This window comes from Zeugodacus cucurbitae, chromosome 6 (assembly GCF_028554725.1).
Source record: "Zeugodacus cucurbitae isolate PBARC_wt_2022May chromosome 6, idZeuCucr1.2, whole genome shotgun sequence".
NCBI lineage: Eukaryota > Metazoa > Arthropoda > Insecta > Diptera > Tephritidae > Zeugodacus > Zeugodacus cucurbitae.
The window spans coordinates 31,243,275-31,256,913 of NC_071671.1; the positions used below are offsets into that span (position 1 = coordinate 31,243,275).

A 13,639-nucleotide genomic window follows, 5' to 3' on the forward strand; every position below is an offset into this window, starting at 1 on the left:
ATTTTTAAATATTAGCAACTTAATGCCAAGTAAACTTTCATTTTTACAAACGTTTTTGCGGCTATTATTTATATATTGACAAAATTAAATATTTTACATATAAAGTTAGTATTAATTATTAAATTTTTATAATTTACAATTTCTCAAAAGTTTTAGGTATTGATTTTATGTATTGTAATACAATACAAATTAAATTTCACTACTATTACTAATGTAAGAAATATTTGCACAATCATTTGTATATAGATGCTAATTTAACAATATTTTACAATTAACCCTACAAGACGGAGCTAACTCATACACCACTACACATGCAAAATTTTTCAGCTTTTACCAATACATACACATTGCTAACATTTCGTAGTTAAGTGGCAATCTCGGTAGTTAGAGTAGCAAAATTCCTTAACCCTAATTTTTGTATGTGCAAGGGAGAGATACAATGAACCGTTCAAAAATCGCCGCCATGGCCCCTGTTCATTTGAAAATAAAATTTTAAGTGAATGGATGTAAGTGCGTTTTAAATATTTCTTTTATTTTGTTAAGTGTTTTTGGATATTTTTAGAATTTATAAATGGAGTTATTTGTGTTGTTTTTGTTATTAGTTTTTATAATTAAAATAATTTCATTCCAGTTATACGCGTGTGCACAGGAAAGGAAGAGCAAGGAGGTGACGGTGGAATTGGTGGAGGTATGTTTCATATATTTTTAATACATAATACAAAGTAGTAATTTAAAATAATTTCAGGTTTTTGGATTTAGCACTGGTGCAATATAGTATAACAACGCAGAAACAATGGAAAATAACATGGTAAATATAAATGCGTATATGTGCATGTTGAGTTAGTGCGTATTAAGATGTACATACATATGTACATATGTATGTATGTATGTACAAGAATGCATCTGTTGCATTGGGTCCAAAATATTTATTTAGAATAATTTTTATTTTGATGTTAAAAAGTTGTTTATTTTTTGTATATATATATATATATATATATATATAGATATATATACGTTTGTTTTTTACCATTACTTATATTTTCATTATCCATTTCAGATATTGAAGACACAAAGGCGTTAGTTGTCAATTGGTAATACCAAGTGAAGACAGGTCCTTCTCCACCTGGTCCTTCCATCGGAGTGGAGGTCTCCCTCTTCCTCAGCTTCCACCGGCGGGTACAGCATCGAAAACTTTCAGAGCTGAGGCACTTTCGTCCATTCGAATAACTTAACCAAGCCCGCGTAGCCGCTGTCTTTTTATTCGCTGGACTATGTCTATGTCGTCGAACAACACATACAGCTCATCATTTCATCTTATGCGGTATTCGCCGTTGCCAATGTTTAAGGGACAATAAATCCGCAAAACCTTTCTCTCGAAAACTCCTAGTGTATAACAACAACAAAGAAAAATAAAAATGTAATAATTAATATATATATATATATTTGGCGTAGGAACCGCTTTAAGCGATTATAGCAGAATCCACCAGAGCGCGCCACTCATTCCTCCTTTTTGCTTTTTGGCGCCAACTGGAAACACCAAGTGAAGCCAGGTCACTTTGCACTTGGTCTTTCCACCGGAGTGGAGGTCGTCCTCTTCCGCGGCTTCCTCCAGCGGGTACTGCATCGAATAATTTCAGAGCTGGAGTGTTTTCTTCCATCCGTACAACATGACCTAGCCAGCGTAGCCGCTGTCTTTTTTATTCGCTGAACTATGTCAATGTCGTCGTATAAATCGTACAGCTCATCGTTCCATCGTCTGCGGTATTCGCCGTTGCCAATGTTTAGAGGACCATAAATCTTGCGCAAAACCTTTCTCTCGAAAACCCCAAGAGTCGTCTCATCGGATGTTGTCATCGTCCACGCTTCAGCGCCATACATCAGGACGGGAATAATGAGCGACTTATAGAGTTTGATTTTGGTTCGTCGAGAGAGGACTTTACTTTTCAATTGCCTACTCAGTTCAAAGTAGCACCTGTTGGCAAGAGTGATTCTGCGTTGGATTTCAAGGCTGACATTGTTGGTGTTGTTAATGCTGGTTCCCAGATAAACGAAATTATCTACAACTTCAAAGTTATGACTGTCAACAGTGACGTGGGAGCCAAGACGCGAGTGCGCTGACTGTTTGTTTGATGACAGGAGATATTTCGTCTTGTCCTCATTCACCACCAGACCCATACGCTTCGCTTCTCGGAGAGGTCCTTCCCGATCCTGACGGAGCTTTTGGTGTTGCTCAACGTCAGCTTACATAGCCGTATTAGTTTTGCAGGGATACCAAATTCAGACATCGCGGCATAAAGGCAGCTCCTTTTCGTGCTATCGAAGGCAGCTTTAAAATCGATAAAAAGATGGTGAGTATCGATTCTTCTCTCTCGGGTCTTTTCCAAGATTTGGCGCATGGTGAATATCTGGTCCATTGTGGATTTTCCAGGTCTAAAGCCACACTGATAAGGTCCAATCAGTTCGTTGACGGTGGGCTTTAGTCTTTCACACAATACGCTCGACAAAACCTTATATGCGATATTGAGGAGACTTATACCACGGTAGTTGGCGCAGATTGTGGGGTCTCCCTTCTTATGGATTGGGCAGAGCACACTAAGATTCCAATCGTCAGGCATGCTTTCTTCCGACCATATTCTACAAAGAAGCTGATGCATGCACCTTATCAGTTCTTCGCCGCCGTATTAGCTCGGCCGGTAATCCATCGGCCCCCGCCGCTTTGTTGTTCTTCAAGCGGGTAATTGCTATTCGAATTTCTTCATGGTCGGGTAATGGAACATCTATTCCATCGTCATCGATTGGGGAATCGGGTTCGCCATCTCCTGGTGTTGTACTTTCACTGCCATTGAGCAGGTCGGAGAAGTGTTCCCTCCATAATCCCAGTGTGCTCTGGACATCCGTTACCAGATTACCTTCTCGGTCCCTACATGATAATGCTCCGGTCTTGAAACCTTCTGTTAATCGCCTCATCTTTTCATAAAATTTTCGAGCATTACCCATGTCGGCCAGCTTTTCAAGCATACTCACGCATTTCGGCCTCTTTCTTTTTACGTCTGCAAATGCGTCTCGCTTCCCTCTTCAGTTCTCGATATCTATCCCACCCCGAACGTGTTGTGGTCGATCGCAACGTTGCGAGGTAGGCAGTCTGTTTTCTCTCCACTGCGGAACGACAATTCTCATCGTACCAACTGGTTTTTTGGCGTTGCCGGAGACCAATTGTTTCGGCTGCAGCGGTATGCAATGAGTTTGAGATGCCGTTCCACAGCTCCCTTATATCGAGATGCTGATGAGTGCTCTCAGAGAGAAGGAGTGCAAGTCGAGTAGAAAATCGTTCGGCTGTCGGTTGTGATTGCAGCTTTTCGACGTCGAACCTTCCTTGTGTTTGTTGACGGGCGTTCTTTGCTGCACAGAGGCGAGTGCGTATCTTTGCTGCTACTAGATAATGGTCCGAGTCAATGTTTGGTCCTCGGAGCGTACGCACGTCTAAAACACTGGAGACATGTCTTCCGTCTATCACAACGTGATCGATTTGATTGCGCGTGTTTCGATCAGGGGACAGCCACGTTGCTTGATGAATTTTTTTATGCTGGAATCTGGTACTACAGACAACCATATTTCGGGCCCCAGCGAAGTCGATCAGCCTCAGGCCGTTTGGCGATGTTTCGTCATGGAGGCTGAATTTTCCGACTGTTGTGCCAAAGACACCTTCCTTACCCACCCTGGCGTTAAAATCGCCAAGCACGATTTTGACATCGTGGCGGGGGCAGCGCTCATAGGTGCGTTCTAGGCGCTCATAGAAAGCATCTTTGGTCACATCGTCCTTCTCTTCCGTTGGGGCGTGGGCGCAAATCAGCGATATGTTGAAGAACCTCGCTTTGATGCGGATTGTGGCAAGACGTTCATCCACCGGGGTGAATGCCAGGACTCGGCGACGTAGTCTCTCTCCCACCACAAATCCAACACCGAATTTGCGCTCCTTTATATGGCCGCTGTAGTAGATGTCACAAGGACCCACCTTCTTCCGTCCTTGTCCCGTCCATCGCACTTCTTGGACGGCGGTGATGTCAGCCTTTAGTTGTATTAGGACATCAACCAGCTGGGCAGAGGCACCTTCCCAATTAAGAGTCCGGACATTCCAGGTGCATGCCCTCAAATCATGATCCTTAGTACGTTTGCAGGGGTCGTCATCAAAAGGGGGGTTTCTCATCCGAGGCTCGGTGTTTGTTTTCATTGGGGAGATTTTTTTATGTGGTGGGTCCCAAGCCCTACGCACAACCGCACAAGCGGGCTTCGCCTTCTCACTTTAGCTCGCCTCCAAACGGATGTCTGTTAGCTACCCAGGGGATACTTGGTCTAAAACCGGAAGTCGTGAGCTGCTTGAGTCATATGCAAAAGAATCGTTCCTGGCCACTCCCAAGTGAATGGCAATCAGAAACTTTCCTCACTTGCGTGAACTTCTACATATGACCCCATCCCCCAAATAATAATAATTAATACTAAATTTATATATGAAATATGTAAAAAGTTAAAATTTAATAATTAATACTAACTTTATTTTTAAAATATATAAATTTTGTCAATGTATAAATATAAATGTATAATAAATCAATGTATAAATAGCTGCAAAAACGTTTGTAAAAAGTTCACTTTGTACTGAAATGCTAATATTTAAAAATTAATCTATAATGATTATTAAAAATTTAAAATATTATACAATACTAATTTATAAATGTAAATACACCATACAATTATAATAAATAAATAAAAATAAAACAATTTCAATTTTTAATTTTTAAACGGAAAAGTAGGTGACCTATAGAATGAAGACCAATGAACGAAATTTAAGTAACGAAACGGTGACCCAACAAATGACCAATACCTGTGATTAAAGGGTTGCCCTAAAAATGATAAATCGAACAGTCTCCACTGACAGATGGCTGATTAAAAAAAAAAACTACTACAGGGGGCTCTGCTAACCACAGAGTGACATATGCCTTTCCAAAACACAGAAAAAATTGGAGCAGAAAGACATATGCAGCATTGGCACCAAAATCAATGAGAGAGAGCGAGCAAGATAATCACACCGACATGCCGTAAAAGAGGAGAAATGGTAACTTTTTTCCTACTGCTAGAACAAAAGAGACCAAAATAATAATACAAGCTTTCTTTACCGGTATCCAATATTCCATAAGATAAGTAACTCTACTCGTCTTGCAGGGAAATTAATAAATTTAGTGCTATTGCGAACGTTCAGAATTTATAAATTAACAATCATATCATTGAAAATGAAAAATTGTAAGTTCAGCTTAATAGTTCCTGCATAGTCAAATTAGAATCAGGATAAACAACTTCAAACAATATTGTTTTTTCGGGCTCTGTTACTATGTTAACTAGCCATTGTGTAGATTCAAGGGCATTATAGGAGACTTTGTGTTTAGCACGTCGAAAATAAATATGCATGTACTGCTACTCCAAAAGTCCGATGTAATTTGTTGTACATCATCCGATGCCTGAAAAATATGGAATATAGAAATAATTAAAATATCTATATACGTAGTATTGTGGTATTGTGTTTACTACGTACATTGACACACATCGATTTGTAGTAAACTGAAATAACAACTTTGTTTCACAGGCATCAGATATTTCAAAAAAAATTTAAACAATAAATATTTACATATGTGTAATGGAGAAAGCAATTTTTAAAATTACAAAAAAATGGCAAAAATATGTATTTTCTGCACAAAAAACAGAAGTAGTTGTAATTTATCATATTTTTAAAAGCCTGTCGCATACGGCGATACATGGCCCTGGCGTTTTGAAAAAAAAAACTTGTGAAAAAGTTTTTTATTTTCCATTTCATTTATTTATTTTTGAAAAGTAATTTTGACAAAATATTTTAAAAGATTTTGTATTACTACGTTTATGCTTCATTTCTACTCGGATATATTATACACGGGTAAGTTCAACCCACATGCATAAACACTTATTCACCACGAGTTAAATGTTTTACTCGGATAGAATATACACATTTTCTTTACGTATGTAAACGTGTTAACTCGGATGTATAAACGGATGTAGAGTTAATTTGAACGTCAAATCAGCTGATTTTTGTGACGGATACTGTTAAATTAAATATAATATTTTTCTGTTTGTTGATTATTAAATTTATTTGATTAAAATGGAGCAAAAGAAAAGAAGTATTTGGTTAGACGAAGAAGTAGTTAATTTGATTGAAATAATAAAAGAAAAATCAATATTTAAATTGTTAGAGGGTAAAGTCAAAAGAAAAAAAAACGTATACGAGATGGTAGCAAAAGAGAAAAGGTTATGTAAAAAAAGGTTATGTACAAGTTCGTGATAAGTTCAAAAATTTAAAGAGGGACTATGTTAAAATTAAATGATGCAACACAAAAAGTGGAAGCCAACGACACTGTGGAAAATATTTTAATTTGCTGGATGACTTATTGGGACACCGACCATGTGTTACTGCGGATGGTGTAGACACATTTCTTGATGTGTCATGCGATGAATGGGAAACGGAAAACAACAACATATTTTATTTCAATAGTGGATTCAGAAACAATATATTTAGCAATACCGGAACTATGTTTTGACACGACATCAATGATCTAGACGATAACATCTAATGCTACTAATATTGATGAGCTAACACCACAATGTTCGAAACCCACATTCAAACATGCTGGTATAATTAGTATTTAATTGTAATCTTAAGTAGTTAAGATATACTCATATTTTAATTTAAGGAAAAAATTCGTATCAAAAAGTTGTGGGCAAATTTTCGGAAGATTAGAAGGAGAATCAAAAAGAAATGCTGAATGATTTGAAAGTTCAAGATGAACAATTTTTGAAAATTGAAACATTTTAAAAGAACATAGAGATGAAATATCCATAATGATGGAAAAAGACCGTGTTGAAATAATGAGTATGTTCGAATCAATGCTTGCAGCTATGCAACCCCCGACACATTCATCTTCAAATTAATTAAATAGTTTAAAATAAGAAATTTTAGATTTATATTATTTAAAAAGCACACATGTACACTGATATGAATTAATGAAATTAAATGCGAGAGCGTCGTAATGTAAAATTATTATTAAGATAGTTTTTTAATTTATCTCGCATTTGTTTGGGGTTCAAATTGTTTTCTTGAATAATTTGTAATGAAGTGCTGCCCTGAGGCTGGATATATTCATATTGCGTCCCGCCTTCATTTGACCAAATATTCAAATATTGTTGTTTGTTTTGTTCTACAAAGTTATGTAGTATCGCACATGCTAGTACTACTTTTGGCCTTCCAAATGCATATTCTACAACAATCCGAGCACTACTTAGATAACAATTAAACGATTCTTCTGCATTACTTAATGAGCCGATGTACGGTTTCCACAACCACGTCAAAAGTGGATACGCTGCATCACCAACTTATCATTTACTGTTCTCCCGTTTCATCTTTCCGTTCAAACCACTTTGTGTTTTCGATGAAGCTACTTATGTCCGATATGCTTTTAGTGGATATCCATTCAAGGCTTGTTGCCTGATGTTCTCCAAGTGTCCTGTGTCTGATCTGCGATAGGGCTGGACATTCAGAGAGAAAGTGGAATATTGTTTCCTTATTCCCCTCTAGTTCACAGCCTCGACAAATGTTATTATAGGGTATGCCCATTTTCATTGCATGTTCTCCAAATGGCCAATGACCCGTTAGAGTAGCTGTGAGTCTGAAAATACTTTTCCTGGACATATTTAATAATACCCCAGATCTAGTCTTATCGTATTTTGGCCATATCTGTTTAGTTATTTTGTATTTTGTTGTATTCTTCCATCTGTTCTCTGCTAATTGTTCAAATTGTATGTTGAGCTCTCTTTTGATTGTTCCTAGCGGGCATGGTATTGGCATAACTTCGGATTCGTCTAAAACGGCTCCTGCTTTTGCCAACTCGTCTGCCTTTTCGTTACCGAAGATGTTCCTATGGCCGGGAACCCAGACCAAGCCTAATTGTACTTTGTCTTTCAGAGTGCTCAATGCCTTCTTGCAGTTTTGGACTACGCTGGAATTAGTCAATGGCGTCGACAAAGCTAGGAGCGCCGCCTGACTATCTGTATAGATTATTGCTTTTTGTATCCTCTGGTAGTTAGCTAATAGAACTTCACAGGCCTTCTCTATGCCCAGTACTTCCGCTTGGAAGATGCTAGCCAAGTTCGGTAGACGGAAGGAGCGAGAAATTTTAAGATCATCGGAGTATACGCCTGTGCCTACTCCGCAGTCCATTTTGGACCCGTCGGTATAGACTGATATAGTATTTTCCTCCCTTATTATACCTCTTCTCCACTCTCGTCTAGAGGGTATCCTCACCTGGAATCCCCTATTGAAGTCCAACTCCGGGATAATGAAATCTGATTTATTGGCATTTACTTTAACTCTGTTCAGAATGTCACTATGTCCATAGTTTTTCTGTTTCCATCCACCTAGCTCCTTAATTCTTATGGCAGAGCATGCAGCTATTTTATGGATATGGATGTCTATGGGTAGTTGGTATAGAAGCACATTAAGTGCCTCGGTCGGGCAGGACCTTAAAGCACCTGTAACTCCTACGCAGGCTGCTCTTTGTAGTCCATTTAATTTCCGGATATTATATTGTTTCTTTAATGCAGGCCACCAGACCAAAGCTCCATATGTAAGTATTGGTCTGATGACGGCAGTGTACATCCCCATGATTATATTTGGCCTAAGGCCCCAGTTCCTGCTGACGATTCTCTTGCAGGTGTAGTAGGCCATATATGCTTTCTTTGTTCTTTTATCTATGTTCATTTTCCAGTTCAATTTGGTGTCTATCTCAATCCCTAAGTATTTTGCTGTGGGTGACAGAGAGAGAGGTGTACCATTGAGCTCCGGTAGATGAAATTGGGGTATTTTTGTTCTGTTTGTAAATAGCATCAGTTCTGTTTTATTGGGGTTAACACCTAGTCCGTTATTTATGGCCCATAGGTTTAACTTTCTCAAGGCTCTTTCCATGATTTCGCTGACTGTTGAGGGAAACATGCCTGATACCATCAGCACTATGTCGTCCGCGTATGCTACTGTTTTTACTCCTCCTTCATTGAGTTGGAGTAGTACTTCGTTCAGCGCTACCACCCATAAGAGTGGGGAGAGGACTCCTCCTTGAGGTGTCCCCCTGCTTACATAACTCTTTCGTGTTGCAGCGCCGTTTGAAGCTATTATCCTTCTATTAATAAGCATCGACTGTATCCATCTGCACACCATATCGTTTATGCCGCCATGTGTCAGTGAATTAATGATTGTGTTTATTTCTATATTATTAAAGGCTCCTTCTATATCAAGAAATGCAGCCATTGTGTACTGTTTGTGATGTAACGATTTTTCAATTACATTTATCACATCATGAAGGGCAGTTTCGGTTGATCGACCCTTCATGTATGCATGTTGGGACTTCGATAATTTATCTGCCATGATTGATCTAATATGTATATCTATTAGCCTTTCTAGTACCTTCAACATGAAGGATGTTAGGCTTATAGGTCTGAAGTCTTTAGCATTATCATGCGTTCTTCTTCCTGGTTTTGGAAGAAAGACCACTTTGATTCTTTTCCAACTTCTTGGGATATAAGATAGTTGAATGCTTGCCTTGTAGATATTGTTGAGCCTTTGAACTATTGGTTCTTCCAGCTTTTGCAGCATTACAGGTATTATACCATCCGATCCTGCCGCTTTAAATGGCGAGAAACTGTTTATTGCGTATATAATTTTCCTTTTGTCTACTATGTGACTGGAATAATCATGTTCGTTCGTTTGCGTTACTGGTTGAACCTCCGCTACTGCTGTTTGTTGACTCCCAGGGAAGTGTGTGTTTATGAGTACCTCCCCTCTTCTTCCACAGAGGAGGTCCAAAACTGATTTTATTGTCAGCTTTTCCCAGAGCCTCTAAGGACTCCTCGCATGGAAGGCTAAAAGGCCGGTGGAGAGCTATTTGCAAAAGAATTGACGTAGCACCTAACTTCGTTCCAAAAGTAGTACTAGCATGTGCGATACTACATAACTTTGTAGAACAAAACAAACAACAATATTTGAATATTTGGTCAAATGAAGGCGGGACGCAATATGAATATATCCAGCCTCAGGACAGCACTTCATTACAAATTATTCAAGAAAACAATTTGAACCCCAAACAAATATGAGATAAATTAAAAAACTATCTTAATAATAATTTTACATTACGACGCTCTCGCATTTAATTTCATTAATTCATATCAGTGTACATGTGTGTTTTTTAAATAATATAAATCTAAAATTTCTTATTTTAAACTATTTAATTAATTTGAAGATGAATGTGTCGGGGGTTGCATAGCTGCAAGCATTGATTCGAACATACTCATTATTTCAACACGGTCTTTTTCCATCATTATGGATATTTCATCTCTATGTTCGTTTAAAATGTCGCGCTCCCGTTCAATTTGTTGATCCATACTTTTCAAAAATTGTTCAACTTGAACTTTCAAATCATTCAGCATTTCTTTTTGATTCTCCTTCTAATCTTCCGAAAATTTGCCCACAACTTTTTGATACGAGTTTTTTCCTTAAATAAAAATATGAGTATAACTTAACTACTAAAGATTACAAATAAATACTAATTATACCAGCATGTTTGAATGTGGATTTCGAACATTGTGGTGTTAGCTCATCAATATTAGTAGCATTAGATGTTATCGTCTCGATCATTGTTGTCGTGTCAAAACATAGTTCCGGTATTGCTAAATATATTGTTTCTGAATCCACTATTGAAATAAAATATGTTGTTGTTTTCCGTTTCCCATTCATCGCATGACACATCAAGAAATGTGTCTACACCATCCGCAGTAACACATGGTCGGTGTCCCAATAAGTCATCCAGCAAATTAAAATATTTTCCACAGTGTCGTTGGCTTCCACTTTTTGTGTTGCATCGTTTAATTTTAACATAGTCCCTCTTTAAATTTTGAACTTATCACGAACTTGTGCTGTATTTTCTACATAACCTTTTTTCTGCATCTCTTTTGCTACCATCTCGTATACGTTTTTATTTCTTTTGACTTAACCGTCTAACAATTTAAATATTGATTTTTCTTTTATTATTTCAATCAAATTAACTACTTCTTCGTCTAACCAAATATTTCTTTTCTTTTGCTCCATTTTAATCAAATAAATTTAATAATCAACAAACAGAAAAATATTATATTTAATTTAACAGTATGCGTCAACAAAATTAGCTGATTTGCCGTTCAAATTAACTCTACATCCGTTTATGCATCCGAGTTAAAACGTTTTCGTGGTGAATAAGTATTTATGCATGTGGGTTGAACTTACCCGTGTATAATATATCCGAGTAGAAATGAAGCATAAACGTGGTATATGTCAGTTAACTCCGTTTGATAAATCCCATTTAATCCTCAAAATTTTAGAGAGTTAGTGGGAGTTCGTGGCATTTTCGTTGGCAACATTGTTAAACATGGCAACTTTTAACATATTGTGAATGAAAATATGTAATTCTGACAGCTGTTTTTCAATTGAATGTAAACAAAAACATACGCATGCAATGAAATAGCTAATTTTTTCTAAAATGGAAGTTCTAATAATAACCGCAATATTTTCTTTCTATTCAATTTTATTTTACCAAACTGAAAATATTATTGCCAGTCAGCTGTTTATGGGAGTTTATAACTCGCTTTGCTGCCGTCTGTCACCTACATATTTGGAACTGTTTAAAAGTGCAGTTTATCGGGGTTAACTCTGCCGTCTGTCTAGGCTATTAGTTGGCAAAACTTGACCAATAGGGGGCAAATATACGTTTTATCGTAGAATGGGACCACTTAAGTAAAATGTAGTTGAATAGAGTGAGAAGAGCATTAAACGAGTAGGGAGATAGTGTTACTTCTTTCCCGCCGCCAAGGAAACTGCTTTCCATCGCCAAAATGGATTCATAAGTCTTTATTTTTAAATTATCCTGTAGATACGTCGGGAAATTCATGTTCCATGAAATACACTGTTTGTGTACAATTTCGTAAAAGGCAATTATTCACTTATTTCAACTTTATACGTGATTAATTTTAAAATTTTGATATCTGTTATTTGAGTAGTGGAGTACTCTATACTCAGCTGATCATCAACTTGAAACGCTTCTTGCCTGAAAAAAAAAGAAAGCAAGACGAGAAAAAGAGTGAGTGTATAGCAACTTGAAAGCATTTTCTTGAACGTGTAACGTCCAGGTTATATAATTGACCTTTGGCAATATAATCGGACGTTCTGGCAACCGCGAATTTCGATATTTTGACAAGCTATCGATTACTATTGTTATGTTTTGCTTTGTTCTGGTGCGAATTTTTCTACATTTTTAGTAGTTTGACAAATTTGGTGTTTGAATATAATTTTAAAGAGTGTGATGATTTCTGAAGATAGTAATGGACGATTAAAAAACCAAACTGTTGTGAAGACAGCAACTGATTTGCAAAGATTAAAATTGCAAAAATTAATGATGAATCCGGTAAATATATACACAAATTAGATTCTTATTAAATTTATTTTTTTTGTTGATGTATATGAAATAAACATACAAACAATGTGGCCCACCTATAAGTGCACAACAGAAATAACGGGGAAAACTTTAGTATACTATCCGAAGCTTTCGGTAATAAAATAGGTATCGTTGGAAAGAGGAGGTTCTCCAGATTAAGAATATATATATATAGCTGCAGCTGACTTATAGTTTTCGAGATATTTGCACTTAAAATTGAAAAAAAGAGCAACTTTTATCTCGAATTTTCACAATATATACAGAATATTTTATTAATATTATGCACTTATTTTACATTTACATTTCCCCACATTGTTTCTGCATATTTATTTGTGTCGGCTTTAGTATACTATCCCAGGCTTTCGGTAATAAAATGGTATCGTTGGAAAGAGAAGGTTCTCCAGATTAAGAATATATATATATGTATATATATATCTGTGTCGTTTTACCATAACATCTTAAGTCGACTTAAGTCAAAATCGAGTAAAGGTTATATTCTAGTTCTCCTATTCATAGTCCATATTTGTGTCCAATCCGATTTCAAAAATTCCAATTTTAAAGAAAGTTATCGCCTTTTGTATTTTTATTATTTTTATTTTTGAAAATATTACATACGTTAAAACATTTTAAGTAAACTTAAACTTTATGAGGCTTTATTGGTTGTTAAAGGTTTCTTCATTTAAACTTATGTCAAAAACTCGAATATTCAAAGGCAGAACTTCTTACATTTTGCAAAACATCTTAAGCAAAGATGACATGATACGAAACTCTTTATTCTGAGAGAGCGCTGTAAAAATCCACATTTTTTATAACATTTGACAATGATCCCGCTATGTAAAAAAATAAATTGGGCATTTTAGAAATAACTTTTGGGTATTTTAACTTTTAGATATTATTTTTAAATGCTCTGTTCCCTATTAGACCTATATCATATATATACTAACTTAAATATATTTATATACTAATTATAAATAATTAAGAAAATAAAAACATGATTTTTTATAAATTCATGCAACAAAATATATTAATTTATTAACATAAAATATATAATATAT

General features: G+C 36.4%; 1 protein-coding gene and 1 long non-coding RNA gene across 4 annotated transcripts in view; one reads left to right on the plus strand and one right to left on the minus strand.

Moving 5' to 3' along the window:
• Positions 1-10,238: 10,238 nt before the first annotated feature.
• On the minus strand, positions 10,239-13,286 carry LOC128922851 (uncharacterized). 3 transcript variants are annotated; one of them, XR_008472047.1, is made up of 5 exons: positions 12,294-12,435; positions 11,688-12,197; positions 11,381-11,628; positions 10,675-11,115; positions 10,239-10,613 (listed from the first exon to the last, which is right to left on the minus strand). It is a non-coding gene; the product is annotated as an uncharacterized LOC128922851 (long non-coding RNA). The 3 variants fall into 3 exon arrangements; XR_008472046.1 differs by lacking the exon at positions 12,294-12,435 and adding an exon at positions 13,034-13,286 and having other exon boundaries at positions 10,675-11,628; XR_008472045.1 differs by having other exon boundaries at positions 10,675-11,628.
• LOC114805273 (PRKR-interacting protein 1 homolog) overlaps positions 12,209-13,639 on the plus strand; it is a 52,008-nt gene continuing 50,577 nt past the window's right edge. Inside the window, exon 1 of the mRNA XM_054235035.1 lies at positions 12,209-12,554. Within this exon, the coding sequence (XP_054091010.1) occupies positions 12,453-12,554 (102 nt within the window). The 5' untranslated portion in view covers positions 12,209-12,452. The remainder of the gene's footprint in view (positions 12,555-13,639) is intronic.